At 36.5% G+C, this 19,234-nt stretch overlaps 1 protein-coding gene across 4 annotated transcripts in view; it reads left to right on the top strand.

Moving 5' to 3' along the window:
* Positions 1 to 1,499: 1,499 nt before the first annotated feature.
* Positions 1,500 to 19,234, top strand: part of LOC102237275 (guanine nucleotide-binding protein G(s) subunit alpha-like) — a 31,768-nt gene continuing 14,033 nt past the window's right edge. For 2 of the 4 annotated variants that reach the window (XM_005805259.2, XM_023325463.1), the window contains exons 1-5: positions 1,500 to 3,064; positions 4,734 to 4,806; positions 7,405 to 7,459; positions 7,576 to 7,695; positions 13,342 to 13,439. In XM_005805259.2, coding sequence (XP_005805316.1) covers positions 2,926 to 3,064; positions 4,734 to 4,806; positions 7,405 to 7,459; positions 7,576 to 7,695; positions 13,342 to 13,439 — 485 coding nt within the window. In that variant the 5' untranslated portion in view covers positions 1,500 to 2,925. The remainder of the gene's footprint in view (positions 3,065 to 4,733; positions 4,807 to 7,404; positions 7,460 to 7,575; positions 7,696 to 13,341; positions 13,440 to 19,234) is intronic. The other 2 variants (XM_023325465.1, XM_023325464.1) reach the window with 2 other exon arrangements.

Genomic DNA, 19,234 nt, shown 5'->3' with positions numbered 1-19,234 from the left:
ATGTTCTACCTTCATATTAGTAATATGGTCTATTGTGTGATTTTTGAAATCCAAAGCCATGCTTTTGACCAACTTTCTAAAGCTGCAATTGCTTAAAAGTTACAGCTATTATTCTGCATAGAGCATATAATCTTTTTATGTGTTTGGAGTGATTTTTATAACCTAATCAATAATCTTTCAGTTATTCATGGACGATGGTTAGGCTGATAATCATTTTTGCTTCAAAGAGGGCGCCTCTCCCCTTCTGTAGCTCTGCTTCTTGACGCTCCGGGCAATCATGTGATCCAACCAAAGACCGACGCTGCTTTAAAGACCAGAGTCAAGTGGCAGTAAAACGGAAATCAAGAACCCTGGTTTGCCATTCAAGTTAAAAGCATCAAACCTCTCGTTAAAATAAATAAATAAATAAATAAATAAATAAATAAATAAATAAATAAATAAATAAATAAATAAATAAATAAATAAATAAATCAATCAATCAATCAATCAATCAATCAGAATAGAATAATTTATTGACAGCAATTCAATTAAGAGGTCAACTCTTTGTGCACCACAAAAAACAAACAAACAAAAAAACATACTTCTGGAACAACTTTTGTTTCATAACAATGCTGAAATAAACATTTTTAATGTTTCTTTTATACAGTTGTAGCCAGTGTAATTGTAAATGTTTGCAAACAGAAAGGTTCTTGTGCTTGAACAACTCTTAATGGCTCTTGGTGCTTTTATTAGTTGTATATCACAATTAATTGGGTTGTATGTATGTGTAAATGGGCCTATTTAAAACCACAATTTCTTCTCAGAATCACTCAAGACATCCTAGGTTCTACCTGCCTACTTGTTCCAAAATTTGAGAATTATGACTCAAACTGAACAGGGCCTTTGACATGTTTCGTAGAGATTAATTTAAAATACATCAACTCGTAATCTGAGTCGTTTCAATTTTTATTGAAATGACTCAAAACTGTTGGTTTCAACTTTGTGAATATATAAGTAATATAAGTATTGTAAATATACCAGTTACCTTAGGCGAGAATTGACTTTTGATTAAAAAAATAAAAACTAATCAAAAACAATGCTGTTGCTGATTTTTCTCTCAGACTTTGATAAAACAGTCCTTATATAACAAAGCAAAACAAAAAAAAAGTTTACACTTGGAATGAGGGGAGGAAAATAGTTTTTTATTTGTTTTCTAAAAACCAAATAAAAAAATATATCTCCAAACTTTATCTTTCTGACACTAGGATTTAAACTGTTAGAATATTTTAGAACATTTCCTAAATATGAAAATCTTTAAAGAACGTGTTTTCTGTTCAGCTGACACATCTGAAGCAAAAATGAAGGGAATTAAAATATACCGCTAGACTTGAAGACATTTGCAGGCATTTTGCTAAAGTAGTGCTTTTTTTTTGCATTTATTGTGAAAGGTTCAACCGGAAGAAAAGCCGGTTGGCATGGAAAACTTGACACCGCTTCTTCATTCCCAGGGTTCCGTGAGAGCCGTTTGCCCCACCCCACCTCTTCAGCGCTATCTATCTCAATGTACAATTCTCCGAGAAAAAAAACGGGGGCAAAAATAATTCAGAGAAACACCGCGAACGGAGCAACTCTCACCCACCAGACCGGCTCAACGGAGCGGCCGCGGGCTATCGGCGCCGAAAGCAACTGCCTGTCTCCGTTTGGATGAAGTGAGTGAAAAAACCCACCGCGGTATGTTCATGTATCATGCACATGTAACCATTATCTGCCGTACGGATTCAAAGGGAATACAAAAAGGCGAGAGACTTGACAGCGGACTGTGCTCCTGCTGCTGCTTGCGCCAAAACGGGGGACACAGCGGAGGATTTCCACGAATATCGCCCGGATATTTGGTCGCGGAGACGGACAGCCAGCTGCCGAGAGCTGCCTGTGCTCGGTCGGAGAAGATTCCCGATGTGAGGAGAAACACAAATTAACGCTACGGAGAGAAAAAGGACGGACTACGGGCCTTTTTCCTTTTCTATTTTTTTTTTTTTGTTGTTGGTCAAACCCTCCTTAAAAAAGACAGACACCCGCATCTATTGACCGAAGACAGGACTGAATTTTTGGCACAGGATATCACCAATAAGGTTGCTGGGAACCTTCCTGATTAAAATAAAATGTGAGAGATTTTGGAAGAAGCCCCGGTGAAGCCTGATGTTTCACATGCCGTCATTTTAAGAGGAAATATTTATTTTTTAAAATTCTCTCCCTCTCGTCTTCTAATGTTCCTCTGTTTATTTGAAACTGAATTGCAGTCAGTTCGGTTAATAAACCTAAATATATATTTTTAAACAAGAATAATTAAGAAAGAGAGACTGAAGAAAACAGAAGTCTGTTTGAAATGGATTGAATGGCAGTGGGAGCTATCCGCCGAAGATGGGCTCCTGAGGGGACATTTGCTGGGAAAATATAAAAATAGTTGTATCATCACTGTAAAAAATATAACAAAAAAAAAAAAAGCAAAGGCCGGTGTTTGAGATCCATACGCCTTGAAGGAATCTGGGGCGCAGAGATTCATTCATGAGCAGCCAGAAAGCTGGAAATTCCACATCCACTCTCATATCAGTGTTGATGACTTCATTGCGGATTTACAGTGAAAAACACGGGAATCAAGTGTTTGAGAGGGCGGGATCGTTTGCTCCACTTCTGATCTCTCTCTGCTGATGGTTTTCCAGTAAAAACCCACATCCATAATAAAACGCCTCGGCGAAGTCTACTACCCGACATCTGCTTCTGCTGGGGGAACATAGATGCCACCAATTTTGAGCCAGGTGTTCCTCTGGTGGTTCAGATCAAGAATTTATTATTCTTAAAAGCATCTAGCCATTCACGCACCTTACAACCCTCTTTGAGCCCATAACTGGATTTTTTTTGTCTGTTTTTTTTTATATATATATTGGGAAGATGGGCTGTCTTGGGAATAGTAAGACTGAAGACCAACGAAATGAGGAGAAGGCTCAGAGGGAGGCGAACAAAAAGATAGAGAGGCAGCTGCAAAAAGACAAACAGATATACCGGGCAACTCATCGACTTCTTCTATTAGGTAGGTGATTTTTCTGACTAAAATATGTTCCAATAATTGTTGCTTTTGTACCAGGAAAAAATGCTCTAGAAACTCTTCTGCAAGGCATAAACAAAATGATGCGTTTGATACAATCTCACGCCACCAGTTTAGTGTTTTGACACAGAGCTCTTGGAGGAAAAAAAATCCGGCTGGCCTGCATTCTGGGGGTCATTATGGAGCCTGATTACTGAACATGTGAGAGACAGGAGAACAGACACCACCATCTGTGTGAAGGCAGCACGTTCAGGCACCACGCAGAGACCGGGAGGCCGCTCACAGGCGTTCTCTCCTTTCCAGATACCACTTGCGATCTGGTGTGTTTGTGTTAACAGTTAGCATTCTGGATGCCTTCACTTTGGCTTTCTTATCAAGTGAGGTGCTCAAAAATAGGGGGAGAACGTCTGTGATTGACAGTTTAGCTATTTTTGGCTTTTAACATTTGTGTCTTCACATTGAAGACTAGTATCCTGTTAAACCTCGGAGTGCAAATTAGGATTACCATTAGGATTAGTAGCTTCCCTGAAACGTCTGTCGGGCTCGTTTTAATCTGAAACTGATCCCAGATTTGTGCACACACACATTACACCTCTAAATAGAACTTTAGGGATGTTGTTGGCTTCCTAGGAAACACGTTGGGCTATTTTTGATGCCAAATTCATGGTCAGTGTCCTGACTGAGATTCAGAAATACTATTGGTTTATGTATGATTTTCTCTGACCTTGTTTTGGATGCTGAGGCTCCTATAATAAGCACAGCTGAAATTAACTCTGAAAGTTCTCTGTTCCTCCAGATATCTCTCATGCACACTGATCAGCTGGCTTTAGTAAACACCTCTAAATGAAAATACTGAACAAAAGTGTGCTATTAAAGAGGAAAAATAAGAAAATACAAGTTGTCATATTAGCAAGAACTCAAACGAATTGCCTTTTGCCTTATGTGATGTCACCAGAGACAAGCTTTTTTGTGGGGGGGATAGATTTCTTTTTTTCTTAAGTAACAATTTGCCACAAAGCAAACAAAAATCTGACAATGAAATGATGTTGTATTGGCTGTTAAGCTTTAATTTAATACAGCATTACTGATTTTGAAAAAAATAATAATAATAATAAAGAAATGGTTGAAGGTGGTTGAGGTTAGAGTCTGATCCAAGTAGGAAAAGAGTCTTACATGGCATGTAGTTCTGGTGCCATAAAATATTTTTAATGGGAAATAGTGAATGCTTTACGTAGTTTACTTTTACTTCTTTAGTTTATTGAGTTTAGTTATCCTGATATTTAAACGGGTAAATTATTCACACTTGAAGGATTTCCTTTATTGGAGGTGACAAGTATGAGAGAGAGTTACTTGAAAAATAATTGGGCTTTTTGTATTTGTTTTTAATCAGGTTTTCTTGTCATGTCAGCCGTTCTCGTGTCTAACATGCAGTACATCTGTTAAAATGGAGCACAGAGATTTAGGGTCAACTTTGAGAAACAAAACCCTGAAGTTCATATCATTTAAATGTGAAATCTTAAACATTAGTTTTTGATCTGATTTTCCATCAGGACATCAAATCTTGTTTTATCCATGCATTGTGGATTTGTTAGTTGTTTTTTGATGTGCAGTTCTGCTTTCTTTTCTCCTAACACTGTTCTGCCTTCACTCCCAGGTGCCGGAGAATCTGGGAAAAGTACAATAGTCAAGCAGATGCGAATATTGCACGTAAATGGCTTCAATGCAGAGTAAGTGTTGTTCCTTTTCTCTCTGTCCAAATTGTATCACACCTTTGGATACAATTTAATCAAAGATTTTGATAATTTTTGGTGTGAATTCATTTTCCTTCTGGAATAAAAAAGTGAAACATTGATCACACTGACTACAAGCAGTACTGCAAAACTACAGGAAATCTGTTTGGCAGACACGAGATTCTGTATATTTTAGACTTGTATTAGTCAATAATTATTCAGTATAAAATATTATTTAAGGTGTGTTATGGTTTTTTTGTAATGTAGTAATAATTTAGTTTACACATAAATAATCAAAATTTCAACGTGTTTTTGACTCAGAACACTTCTGATCAAATCAACTATTGATGAAATTGAATCAACTTCTAACAGCAGGTATTGTTGAAGTATTTGGATCAGTTTCCACATGATGCTGTCTCAGTGTAGATATTAATAACTTCTGCTTATTAAGAAAATGTTTTATCTTAAACTATAAATACACCAGTAAACTGACCGGTGAGCATGAGGCTTGCTGTATAGCTTTTTAACTTAAAGGATTGTGACTGGTAAGTCAAAAACACAATCTTTATCTGATCAGTGAACGTGCCATAACTAAGTACTATTAGGTAATAGTAGCAACACATCAGTACAAGACTCAATGTTGGTACACAATATGATGCTAATAATGACAATAATCAAGATTTACACAGCAGGGAGAGTTATAAATTTATGATATAGATTTGAACAAGAAATAAAGAAACCAGAGACTGGAAACTGGTTGCCACAATAATTAGTCTCTATGTTGAACCAATTTTAGAATTTTTTTAGGCCAGAATTTGAAGTAAGTTGTTGCCTTCTTTTAAGCTGCAGGTTCTTCATTTTCTGGACAATTTGTTTGTGTATGTGAGTGTGTTTTATTTTTTTCTTACAAATAAAACTGGAAGGAAAATAGCTTTATTAAATTTTTTAGGGTTTTTAACTTCATGGATGAAACATTTATTTAGTTTGTTTCATGTTTTCATTGATACATATTCTCCCTGGGTGCTGAGCAGCCATCCTTGTCTTGTGAAGTTCCTAAAACTGTTTTTTTTCTAGAAATAGTTTTTTTGGGGGGTGGAAACATCATCATGTGGTTGTTTTCAGGTCACATTGAACCCAGATATCCTGGTGCAATGGCACCACTGACCCTCCAAGTTGGGTCAATTTTAGTGCCCATTTCATGCATTTTTTTTTGCCGTTGGATTAGGGTCTTCAAATTACGCAACATTATAGGTTAGTTTTATTATTTAAAAATAATCAAAAGAGTAACACAAACAAACAGACATGCCAAAAGTAAAGGCAAATTTTGATAGAAACTAAGATGTTAAAACTTCTACAAATTGTCTTAGTGGTCTGAATTATCAGGAAGCACATAAGAAACACTTCTCAACATTTGAAAGGAAACATAGTGGTGCAATGATAGCAACATTAACAGAATGTATAGGAAACCTTTCAAACCGACTATGTGGGAGGATTTACAAAGAAAACAAAAAAGTGAAACTCTCATATACTGTCTGTTAAACCTACAAAAGGTTAAATGCAGCGGTCACCAACTTAAATCAGACAAAATGCATTCAAGTAATGAGAAATATGCAACATAAAAAGATGTAGACTGCCATATTGAAGACCTTTACATGTCAAATAAACTGAAAATGTTAACAAAGACATATACCAGGCTTTGAACCCTTTTATGTACGTTTTAGGACAACGAATAGGTAATTGAATGATTTAAATGTATTTCAACAGCAATTATTCAGTAATTTCATTTAAAAATTAAAGAAACGTATTGTTCATAATTCATCATTCAGTTCTAATTAGAAAATTTAAAAATAAATAACTTGTTAAAAACTGAACCAAAAATGTAATACTTTCTTCTTTTTTTTCCTGTGCATGGTGGCATTTCAGGACAAAATCAAAGCTTATAGTCGTCATATATTACATAAACTCACTGTTTGTTTAGCAATATATAAAAGTGACTCTTTGGGCCCACTTAGTGTTTATAATTTAAAAAGCAGTTTAAAACCACCTTAAAAGATGTAGTAATAGTCTCCTCAAATATCCCCCTTCAATCTGCTTGTTTTTGTGTGTTTTTTTTTTTTTAATAAATGTGGCTGTCAAAATTAAGGCCAAGTTTTGCTGTTCTCATTTCGTGTCAGCAAACACAAAATTCAGGGGTTGCTCTTGCTCAGCAGAATAAGTGTCTGTGCGTCTGGGGCAGCCATAACACTGATGTCAGGTATAATTTACCTTCAGGCTGGTGAGGAGATCCAGCAGAACTTTATATTATGCAGCACATTCACACTGAATCCTGCTGGCAGTAATATAAAAAGAAGCCAAACATCATTTTACAGTCAGTTTGGGACAATTTTTCCTTTCAAGCTGCTGGTTTTGCAGAAAAAAAAATTGTGTAGCACTTAAATTTCCATATTTTAAGGTGATGAAGTTTTATTACCATGTAATAAAAAGGCCAGTTGTCTTAATTATCTGGCTAACCTTCTGAACATGCTGAGGTCTTCGTGTGTGATGCTTTTGTAGAAACATAACTAAAAGCTCAAATGTATTCTTTGTTTGGCACAGAGAGAAAAAACAGAAAATTCATGATATCAAAAACAACATAAAAGAAGCTATAGAGGTAAGAAATAACTCTTTTTCTGTGTGAGATTCACATGGATCATATGTAATGTGTGTGTTGTATCACAGTGTAAAGCAGCTCTGATTTACTGTCTTTCTTCTGCTCTCTCCGTCCAGACCATTGTGGCTGCCATGAACACACTCACGCCTCCATGCCAGTTAGCATGTCCTGCAAACCAGTCCCGGGTCAATTACGTCCTGAGCCTAATAAACCAGAAGGACTTTGATTTTCCCTCAGTAAGTTGGTAAACTTTCTAAATTAGCATATTGTCTAATGGCAGTCTTTATAGGGCTACCTGATGATCCAAACTGATGATTTGTTAGACTTTGTTTTGTTGCTAAATTAAGCAAAACATTTGACACAGATTTACTAAAGTAAAGATACAGATTTAATCTGTTTTTGCATTTTTGTCAGGTTTAATAAATGTTTCAAAATAACAAACACATTTTGATGTCAGATAATCTGAATAAAAAAATCGTTCAAATCTGCAAATACTTTGGTTCACCTTCTAGCAATGCTTATAATTGCCTACCTTAATAGCTTATATTCCAAATATATGTTTAATATTCATTCCTAAGCACAGTGGAAACATTTTGATGCTACTGAAGAAGCTAATATTAAAAGTTTTTCTTATTTCTGCTCTTTGGGGCACAGCCATCAATGACAAGGAAAATTAATTGCCTGCTTTGCAAACGCCAAACAGTAACCTGTCAAGTAGCATTGTGTCTTTTTAGTTCAGCTTCCCCAACCTGCATTTTAAACCGCAGTTCTGCCATGTTGATGGCACAGCTTGTTCCACATATAACCAAATGCACATTTAGCATGTTCATTTTGTAGCCAACTGAATTATGTCATGCCTGCAATGAAATGTTTGTAAATTACCTAAATCAACCTGTTTCTGCTTTTTCTACCCTCACAACTTTTTATGATATTGGAGCAGCCATCAGAGGCTGAAGAGACTGAGGCTAGAACCTGAAAGCGCTAGCATGTCACGACTAAAATTGTTCTGCTAGCTTGAGATACACAATGGGGAGAAAAGAGCAGGGCAGAGCTAGTCCATAATTGTGGCGTCTGGTATCTATATAGATGATATGAGGACGAGTACCTCTTAAAAATCTTTAAAAACACATCTGTGGCTGAATGCTTACAGCTGAAAAGTTAATAGCTTTCCGAGACCTCACTCAGGGCGTGAAATGTCAAAATTGCAGTAGGGCTATTTCTAAGGTGCTTTCAGGTGGCAATTTATAACTGTAATGTTACTGAAACATTATTTTTCACAAACAAAGTTTTAGTGTATGCAAGATATTAACATGTAGAAACAAAGTCTAGAGTATCAGGTCTTCACTGCTGAATTCTGCAGCTGTTCTGCCTGGTTGTGCTGTAGGTAAACGTCTCACACCTTTTGTTTGTGTGGTGCTTCAGTAATTAGCAGTTTTGCTTCCACATGGGAGGCTTTCAGCTGAATGAGCCTCTCACCTGAGAGATCCGAGCTGCTGATTATCTCTAATAAACTTAAATATGTCCAGAGGGACGGAGGTTACAGAGACACAAGGACTCCGAGGGACTCACCTGAGGAGCCCTCAGCTTTCAGGTTCCACTGTTGAGCCATATGTTCACTTTCTAGATGGTAATTGTAAACTTTCATTCATTCTTAAAAAATATCTTCACTTCTAGATAACTGTATCAAAAAATCAAATATCTCATACAGGTAAAACGGAACAAGTGACAATAGGAAATGGTAAAACTGACACATAGTTTTATCGCTGTTTTTTATGAGGTTTATTTTAATGTCTTCCTTGTATTTTTTATTTTTTATTATTTTTCCAAGCATGTCTGCTTCACCTTTAAGCGACCGGCTTCTTTCTCGTATATTTTTGTCATTTACAACTGAGCTTCTGGTGAAGAGTGAGCGTGTTTGTACGTAAGCAAAAGGAAGTTTCCTGATATTGCCTCTGTTACGTCATGGCAAATTTATTATGTTTGCCTGTCTCACCCTGACTCTCCCCTCTGCCGTTTGTCAGTCGGTCAGCAGACTTTTGCTGTGGACCAGCTGGAAGGAGGACTAGAACTAGAAGTATTTTTCTTTTATCATTTTAGCATTGATGATCATAGCAGGTATAAAGATGATCACTCTATTAACGTTGTTGGATTGCTGTCAGTGGTGTTAATGATCAAAATGACTTTGTGGCTGTTGAGGGGAGAGAATGAATCAGAAACTCTGATAGGCCCAGCTCCTCCACCTCCTTCTCATCTGTAAACTCCTCTTCCCGTTCTCCCTTGCTTTTGGCCAGAGGGCATTCTGGAAACCAGTTAAACTGGTTGACTCTGCCTTCAGCAGGGGTGGAAGAGAGGAAAGCCTGAAGCATGGTAGCTCTTTCACATATTTGTAATCCTTTACATTTCCTTGGAAGCTTTCAGTCTAATCAATAACCTTGATAGTTAATGTGCTCATCTGCAGGAATTTGATATCGTTTCTCTGGTAAATCCAAAGAAACATGCTATGCCTTCATAAATTTAGCTTGTGGAGATGATCCATATTTTGGACTGATAATTACTCATTTTCTTCTTGGCTCTAGATCCTTCTCTGTATACAAAATAATGCAATCACAGATTTAAATGCTTCTGAAAATTATCAGGAAGAGAAACAGCACAGACAGGTCTTGCATGTGTGTGTACAGTCAAAACTCTGACATGGTACATTTTGTACAGCAACAAAGTCAGTAAACTTTCAGTTGGTTGTAAGAAATATAGAGGGTCGTTTAAAAAACACAGATTCTTGACAAAGATAATTGAAGGTGTGTATATAATTTTTTTTTTTTTTTTAAAGAGCATAAAAGTAGAAATGTCACAATGATCAATTACCTATTACATTGCAGGGGTGCCGATTATGTCACTTTTAAATGGTTGTATCAGGGTTTCTGACAAAACTTGACTCTCATCACTTGTTTTTGTTGTTGGAGTCTTGTGGTTTTTATGTCCATTGCACCCACAGTGAGATGTGGGAAGAGAATTTGCAAGGATTTAAAATTGTGAACTGTCTTTGTGCGCATGGCTCATAAAGCTGTTGCACAGGCCGTGCGTGTTATTTTGTTATTATGAAGCTGGATTTTTCTTCACACAAAGTGTTTTTGTCCTTTTACAGTGATGTTCAAAATGAAAGTGACACTGTATTGGCTGCTGAGGTTTCCCCTTCTGACTGGGTCATGTGACCTGCTGTCCTACCAGATACCTTTTGATTTAAGGGAGAATTGTCTAGAGAGCAGCTGAAACATCAGGTATCAAAAGTTACAATCAAAGCAAAATGCCAACTTTATAAACCTTTAGAACTACAGTAAATTATTAACAAGTCACATCAAAACTGAGATTAAACATATTAGAATTATCATAGCACTTTATTTTACAGAGAGCATCGTCAGTCAAAGCAAAGAAAATGAAATTAGCGCAAAATGTAGCAAACTGGGTTGGATCAGATACATGCTTATAGAGACATATGGCTATCCTGTAGAAACTCAAGTCGGGAGAAAATGTCTGTTGCTGTTTAGAGGAACTGACATGGCAGCATCTAGAACGTCATTTATAAGAGAATGGGACACAATCACTAATGTAGGTCATCCAGAAGAGATTAGGTGTGTTATTTTACTACTACTGTACAGCAACTGAGTTTTAAGGCTCGTGTGTACGTGAGCAAACAAGCATTTTGACCATATTATTGCTTTAAGCTATATAAACAGGATTTTGGGTCCCTTTAATTCCTCAAGCAAATTGCACCAACTCTGTAAATTCTTACTAACTCTGTAAATTCAAAGCATTGAAACATCTTTCTGAGTTATGTAGCATTGTTAAAATAGCCTAGATTTGTGGTGTGATCACACAGAAGTACAAGGTATTCAAAAAAGTAAGTTTTTTGGCCTTTATTTAGAAATGTTCACACATTTCTGAGTTACTAATCTTTGTGGTAATTTTTATTCTTTGATAATGCACAATAAAAAGGTTTGGACTTACTGATCACTTGATTTCTGGTTGAAACAAAATATAGCTTCATCTTCTGCCACTTATAATAAATATTTTTCAGAGTATTATTGAAAATGTAATTGTAATTTACTGTAATAAATCGAAGGTTTTTGCAAAATTTGTTCAAGTAACTATGTTGGAATATTAATACTTTCTGAAAGAATGAAAAAACCTGAAAATACAAACATTTTAGTGATGGTTATTAAATACAACATTTTATTTTCTCACTGGTCTTTAAATAGTTTTGTTCTAGTTAGTATCTTTATCTCTTCATTGTGTTTTATAAATCATCAAACTTTAAGAGTATTTCAAACACCTTCTTACCACTTAGGGACTATTAAATCTGAATTAATGCTCTCTCTCTCTTTAACTTTTTTTTATACTCATAAGCATTAAAGTAATTTTTATTTCACTGGAAGAAAGAAAAAAGCTATCTGTTTGCATCTCTGCTTTAAGTACAATTAAAAATAAATCATGAATTGTAGTTTTGTTAAGTTGTAGGACGTCTGTCCAGAATTTAAGACCATTGCCGCTTAAAGCATTTACAAACTTTAATCTGACTTTTTGTTGTTGCTTTTGGAGTAATAGTTCTTCCTCTCAGTGTCCTTTCAGTCTGTGTGGGTACAGGACTCGTTTTGCTCTGGATAATGATACTGACACACACCGACCAGCCGAAAACCTGAATCTTCACATGATCTTTTGCTTTTCTTCTGGGGTTGATGCACAAATTTAACTCAAAAACCCGTTGGTTTATAAGAGACACAGCCTTTCTATTTTCTGCGTAATATAATGGCTGGACATTTCAGTTATGTTTATAGGTCCATATAATTGATTCAGCGAATGAACATGGCGCCTTCAGGCATCTGGCAATTGAACATAGTGAAGAACTAGACATGCGGAGGTCCACAATTCACTCCGAACTGATCAGACAGCAATAAAGAAATGGTTAGGTTTTTGTATGCAATATATGTAAATATCTGGTTTCAGTTGTATGTTGAGGTGTTCAGAAAGTCTGATCATCTCTCTATTGTTTTTTTCCCCCACTGCTTCTACTGCTTATTAGGCCAATAAGCAGTATTTATCACACATCCATAACCTTTAGAACAAATAAAATGACAAATTATCATTTTAAACTTGTCAAATTTTTTTTTTACTTTATTTAAATTTTATCATGAGATGTTTATTTTCTGTTGCTTAGCAGAGTATACTGATTAACTGTATGGCTCATAATGGCTTATTTTTGCTCGACTGACCAACAGCAGATTGTAGAGATAGGCCTCTGTAGTGACAGCCAAGCCTTTTGTCAGTACAAAGCTCCCCGTTTCTTCATGAACCCGGTGAACCGCTCTGTTTCCTGCCGCTGCCAGAGCCTGCTCATCTGCTGCTTCTCTCCGAGCCGACTTTAAAATCCAAAGTTAGCTAGGGAGTGTATCTTGCCTCCCGCCATCTGTCCATAAACTCTTTCACCTATAAAGGAGCAGACGAGAAATACAGTTATAAGCATGGGACTCATAAACTACATAAAGCAGCCCTGTGCAAATGCGTTTTATTGTAAACCTTGCAATTATTTTCTCAGCTGGGTTACATTTAACCATTGCCTTCATAGATGAATGTAGTTTTTCCTACTTAAGCCCAAAATTGTCCTATTTCCACATAAGACGACAAATAATGTCTTCAAACCAGTGTTTGATACTTTATTGGTACTTTTCAAAATTTCAGTAAATTTATTGCAATCATTTTCTTAATGGTTGCAACCGTTATTGTCTCAGGTTGTCACCTCATGTTTTAGTTGCTGAGAACTGTATTTACTCAGATACTTTACACGTACAAGTCAAAAGTCTTTTGTCTCAGACCCATATTTGTGCTTTCAGGAGTTTTATGACCACACAAAGACTCTCTGGTATGATGAAGGTGTGCGGGCATGCTGGGAAAGATCCAACGAATATCAGCTCATCGACTGCGCCCAGTAGTAAGTCCTTTTTTTCAGTCTTTTTTTTTTTTCTTTCTTTCTCCCTCCTGCAAACCTTTGCTGCTGTTAATTGACCCATCTGCATCTTCAAGGATACATTTTGTGGACCATTTCCTAAATCTGCAGGCAATTATTGCATGTAAATTGAAATGTTGCTATACTACCTATACATAACAAGGTAATTAAAGGAATTTGTGTTTTTTATTATGTTCCTATGTTCCAATAATGTTTCTTTGTAAAGAAAATGGATTTACAGGTTGATAAGCAGACGTCAGTATGTGTGTCACAACCAGAAAAAATATTTTCAGCCAATGTCATGCAGCTTTTTTTGGAGGCAGTGTGATGCCTCATCTCTTTGAGTTGGGAGTTTTCGTCACTGAAGGCAAATTAGGTGCAGAGAAATATTGGGTTGAGCTTCCATACCTCCATTGATAATGACAGACTTTCATCCTCCAAGATGTTGATACTTGCCCCCACAGAGCATGCTTTATCAGGGATTACCACCAGAATTTGGGAATGTAGAGGGTGGAATGGCCTGCCTGCAGTCCTGACCTCACCCCCATTGAACATTTATGGGATTAGCCCGGGTGTGCTCTTTGTGCTTAAATGACCAGCACAGCCACATTGGCTGACTTGACTACAAATGCAGGTTGAGAAATGGGATTCTATCAGACAGTAGTGTGTGACCAAGCTGGTGACCAGCTTCAGGTGGAAGTGGCAGGCTGTTCTTGTTGTGTAGGATTCTCCAACAAATAAATCATGTTTTTGTCCTTTTGTCATCCATTGGAATAAAAGATACAAAACAAGTCAACAGCAGAATAAGCTATTGTGGATTTTAGAAATGCTCAACTGTTTTGCTCAACTCAAATTGAACCAACTTTTGGTTATACTTATGCTCAAATTGTTTTTATTTTCAACATGAAGACAGATTTTTTTTTTAAACCAATGTTCTAATAAAAAAATAAAAAAATAGACTTTTTAGCAATTTTTTTGGCATAGAATACTGTAATTCCATGACTTGTAACCTGAATATATTTTTTACTTTTTTTTTACTGCAGAAAGTCATTTTATTTACAAAGTTAATACACATTTCTTGTAATCATACAGAGGTAAAATTAGGTCAAAACAGTTCTTAAATGAGCATATAATTAGCCATTCGTTTCTAACACTAAATGGAAATGGCTTCTTAATGACATTAAAAGCAGCACTTTGCTCTGTAGTGACACTGAATGCAGCATTGAGGCTACCATGACAAAAGTGTGTTGCTGGATCATAGTTTCCCTCCTTTGAACTGTCTCTAATTCTTTAGATTTTTGTTGTGTTGCTGTTGTTTTTTTACATGCTGCCTTTGTACATTGTCAGTGGTATATTATTGCAGGGAAATGGCTCTGATGCTGCTTGTCTGTTTGTGTTAATTAATAGATTAGCCATTTGCTAAACTCATCTTGGATGGCTGATGTAAAACAACAAAGATTGGTGGCTGATCCCATTTGATCGGTTCTTGCTGTTTCTAATTTAATGTGTTTTATCCATGCATTGTAACTTGGCTTGCTGGGTCACATCATCTTCAGATCCTTCTAAAAATATTTATCACTGCCTATTTAAAAAGTACTAACATCAAAGATAACTTAATATGCATTAGATTTGCAGCCAATTGGCACCAAAGAAAATGAATGGCTCTTCTAGATTGGCTGCTTTGCAAGTATGTCAAGAAATATTATTGCGTCTTGGTATTCAGCTTCCTAAATGAAGTTTTCTTGTGAACATTTTAGATAAAAATGTTATGCAAAATTTGGCTATTCACAAAAATCTGTGACATATGTTTGGTCATATGTTTCTGCAACTTGTACCTGATAGAGGGATGTTTTGTATCTGCCTTGACAATATTGGCTCATAATCTGCTATAAAGGAATTGTATTATGAGTCTAGCAAATTATATCAGCAGGTCACAAAGTGTTGTTTTTGTTTTAAGGAGAAGTGTCATATTCCAATAGAGTTAATTTCCTCAAACAGGAATCAGAATTATAATAAATAAAAAGACACCAATAAAAAGTTTTGAAAATTTTATTTCATTAAATTTAATTGGCTGTGAAATTGGATACGTTTTTGACTCCGTATCTATTTAGTATACCAAAATACCTAATTATGCAGAAAAATAAAATGATAAACAATAAGTATATGAGTGGGAAATAGCAACAGGAAATGTGGGTACATATTGGCGCAGGAGTGAACAAACCTGGACTGAGCAACTTGTCTGACTATAAACAACAGATCAGAATGAAATAAGTGAAAGTTGACATAAATGAAGTTAGTTTGTGGGTTTTAAGTTTTTGAATATGTCTTCCTTGATGGAAAGCATTTTCAGCTTCCTCACTGCTGTGTGCTACGTTACATTTCTTTGTTGGCAAACAAGTTACATTTTTCTTTCATGTAGCTGGCGAGTTCATGCTGCATGGCTTCAGGTTGTTGACAGTAAGACTGGCATCATACGAGCGTGTTGTACAACCTGAACTTTTAGTTTGAAATGATGAAGCGCAGTAGTATGTGTGCAGAGAAGAGTTTGAAAAACGTTCCTGTTTCCTGCTAGTGTCTGTGTGATTCTGTACAATACTATGGCATGCATTTAAAGAACACAGTTATTTTGGTGAGTGATGTATTGCATTTCTTTATTTTAGTTGGTTTAGCATCTCTTTCAGTAATATTGAAAACATATAAACATCTGCCTTTCTGCTGAGTGATGCAACTTGGCTTCACTTGACTTCCAATTCAATAATTCATTCATATTTTGTAGATATTAGTTGGCAATTTTTTTATTTTAGACTACAGACTTGTTTAGTTGGTCCTTAAAGGAAGTATGTGTCCACTAGGTTGTTTTCTAATTATTAAAAGATTGCAGGGCTTTTTTTTTTATTTCAACAAAGGAAATTGCTGAATTTGTCATGCAGTAGGGATGACCTGAACTGATCAGATGACATTTCCTGACTAAAGTAAAACTTGAGATGCACCAGTCGGTGTTATGACCAATTTTAAATATCAAAGTAATCACTTTCATTTGGCAGAAATTTATGTTGCATGGTATGTTGAATCGCAGTTGAATCCTCATCACAATATTGCAAATGCAATGGTCTGCTTGGGTTTAATATTAGCTAGGATGTTATATTTAAAGTGTAAGGCATTCAGGCTCTAATTTCCCTTAGTGTACCCACCAGATGTATATCTTTAGTGGCTGAGATGCCAAAGCTCAGAGTCATGTTGACATTGTGTAAAACAGAGTAAGAAGCCTGGTTAGGTGAAGACTTCCACAGCACCCAAAATGCTGGGGGAACAAACTTTATTAGCAAATCAATGCATTTTAGCTTGTTGTCTTCATTAGGATTACGAAAGAAAGAACCCTGAGTGGAAAATGTGGATAAATTGTTATCAGTAACGTAATTTACAGTTAAATTAAATATTTTCCTTAAGTTGTGGAGCTCTAACACCAGCCCTAATATCCAGTTCTTTAGGAAATTTTACTTACCGGTAAGTAGCTGGAAGATGCATTGCTAGTTTGAGCCTTTGTTATTAATAAACCTAGAAAGTTTCCTTATTATTTATTTTACATTGGCTGTTATACTTCTAAGTGAACTGACTTAACAAATTAAAGTTGTTGATATACATGTTGGACCGAACTTGTGAAGCTATTGATATATTTAAGTGTGTACTGGTGCTGAGTTATCACAGAAATTTGTCATTCATTACATTTTTGTCTGTTTAACAAAAAGAAATGTTTTAAACCAATGCAGCTGTTTGTCTGTATCGAATCGGTATCTGTTGACTTCAGATATTTGCATCGGTATCAGAAGTGGAAAATAGTGGATCGGTGCATCCCTAGTGAAAAAGTCTGATATGAGTCACACATGGGGGAAATAAAGTGGGCTGAGTCGCATTAGCCTGTGTGAACGTAGCATTAGACTTGGGGGAAAAATGCATGTTTTTGTGTGTCCCTGACATGTTGCATGCTTGGCTACAGGTGTCTGTTGGTTTACTGTTTACTGGCCTTCAGAGATGTGATAGCTGAGAAAGTTTAGGGCAGTTGACAGAGCAAAGGACTGAAAAGGAGGTAATAATCAGACTCTCCTCTCATGTCCTCTCTTCTCCTCATTCCTTCTCTTCTCTACTCTTCTTCTCCTCTCTCCTCTCCTCTCCTCGTTATGGATCAGATGCTGGGCTGGGTGGCCAGACCGGAAGTGCTCCCCTCCCCCCTCCGTATGCTTATGTAAACGGAGAAGCGGAGAAAAAGAGAGGGAAGAGCTATTTTTAACCCAGGCAGGCTGCAGAAGGAGAAAGAATGAGCGAGTGTGTTAGGAGGGAGACAACTTCAGCATTATTGATGAAGGTTGTTAGCATTAAATGGAAATGTCAACCCTGAATCAGCACCGGACAAAGTCATCCCCACACCCTCCTTTTTTTGTTTATAAAAGGTGAATGACATCGCCCACTTTATGCCATAATAAAAAATGGAGGAAAAAAAAGGGAGAAGTTGAATGAGTTGTGATGCTTTTTCATCTGTGTGCTGAAGAGGAAGTCACTGAAGCTTCCCTGGCTGCCTTTTTGCTCAGTCATCCTCCTGTGTGATCTTGTTGAATATTTTTTCTTTAGCAAACCATGTTATATGGCATCATCTTGAATGGTGTTGTTGCAAGGATAGTGTTGCCCTTGATTTCACGAGGATGTGTTGAGTTCAGTTGCTGTCAATGTACCCAGTTCACATCCAAGGTCCAAAGAGCGTGACAAGACTCAGGCATGGGTTTGTTTTAACTCCGAAACGAGGCCTGATTGCAAGTCAATCTCTGACCAAAACAGTCTACGTGCTTTTATTCAATAAAGTCTATGTCTTCTTGTTTAAAAAGCTTTTTAAATTTTTTTTTTGGCTTTCAGAAATATGAATAAGTCAGATAAACATCCTTTGCATCAGCATTGCCTTTAGAAAATGGCGATTGTGGCTTTAGAAATGAGAGTATTCCTCGTCATGAGATTTGAAAAAGCCCCAGCACATATTACTATTTCTTAGCTTGTTGGAATAAAAAAGCAAGTCATAATGGCGTTTCACCTCATGAGCATGATTCGCTGGTTGGCAGATTTAGTTAACTTGAGACGGTGCCAGACGTGCCGCCTCTGTTTCCAGTCAAACCTGACTGCAAGTCTCTTTTGTGCGATGTCATCAATCTTTCTTGTTCATTTCTGTCTGACTGCTTCATAGCCAAATTCTGAGCTGTTCTTTTTTAAATGAGAAGAAAGGGAAGACATTTGTGGCTGAAGTGAGAAGCAAACAAAGGAAATAAATGCTAACACATGGGGTCCTGAAGGAGCTTTTGAAAAGCAAGCACATCATGGGATGCTGCTGACCTGCCGCAGACAGGAGATATATTTGGAGCAGCAGACAAAGCTGCACAAAACATTGAACCATTTTATTCTCTGGGAGAGTGTCACCATATTTACCTGATGGGTTTTGAGAATTATTAGCATAAGACAAACGGGGCAACCTTTAACGACTTCTTGTCCCTATCTTTGGATTTGGCTTTTAAAGTAACAAACATAGTACCTTACAAAAGTATTCAGACCCCTTTTTGGTATGTATGTGCTTTATTGAGATTTTATGTGATAGGCCGACACAAAGTACTACATAACAATGAGGTGAAAATAAGATGATGTCAAATTTTCAAAACAGTGACATTCATCTATAATTTTTGTGGACTTTACTCTGATCCCATTAAGTAAAATTCAGAGTAGGTTTGGGCATTTATCGTATTATCATT

Source organism: Xiphophorus maculatus, chromosome 20 (assembly GCF_002775205.1).
Source record: "Xiphophorus maculatus strain JP 163 A chromosome 20, X_maculatus-5.0-male, whole genome shotgun sequence".
NCBI lineage: Eukaryota > Metazoa > Chordata > Actinopteri > Cyprinodontiformes > Poeciliidae > Xiphophorus > Xiphophorus maculatus.
The sequence above is the reverse complement of the archived record's forward strand: the minus strand, read 5'-3'. Positions and strand labels throughout refer to the sequence as shown.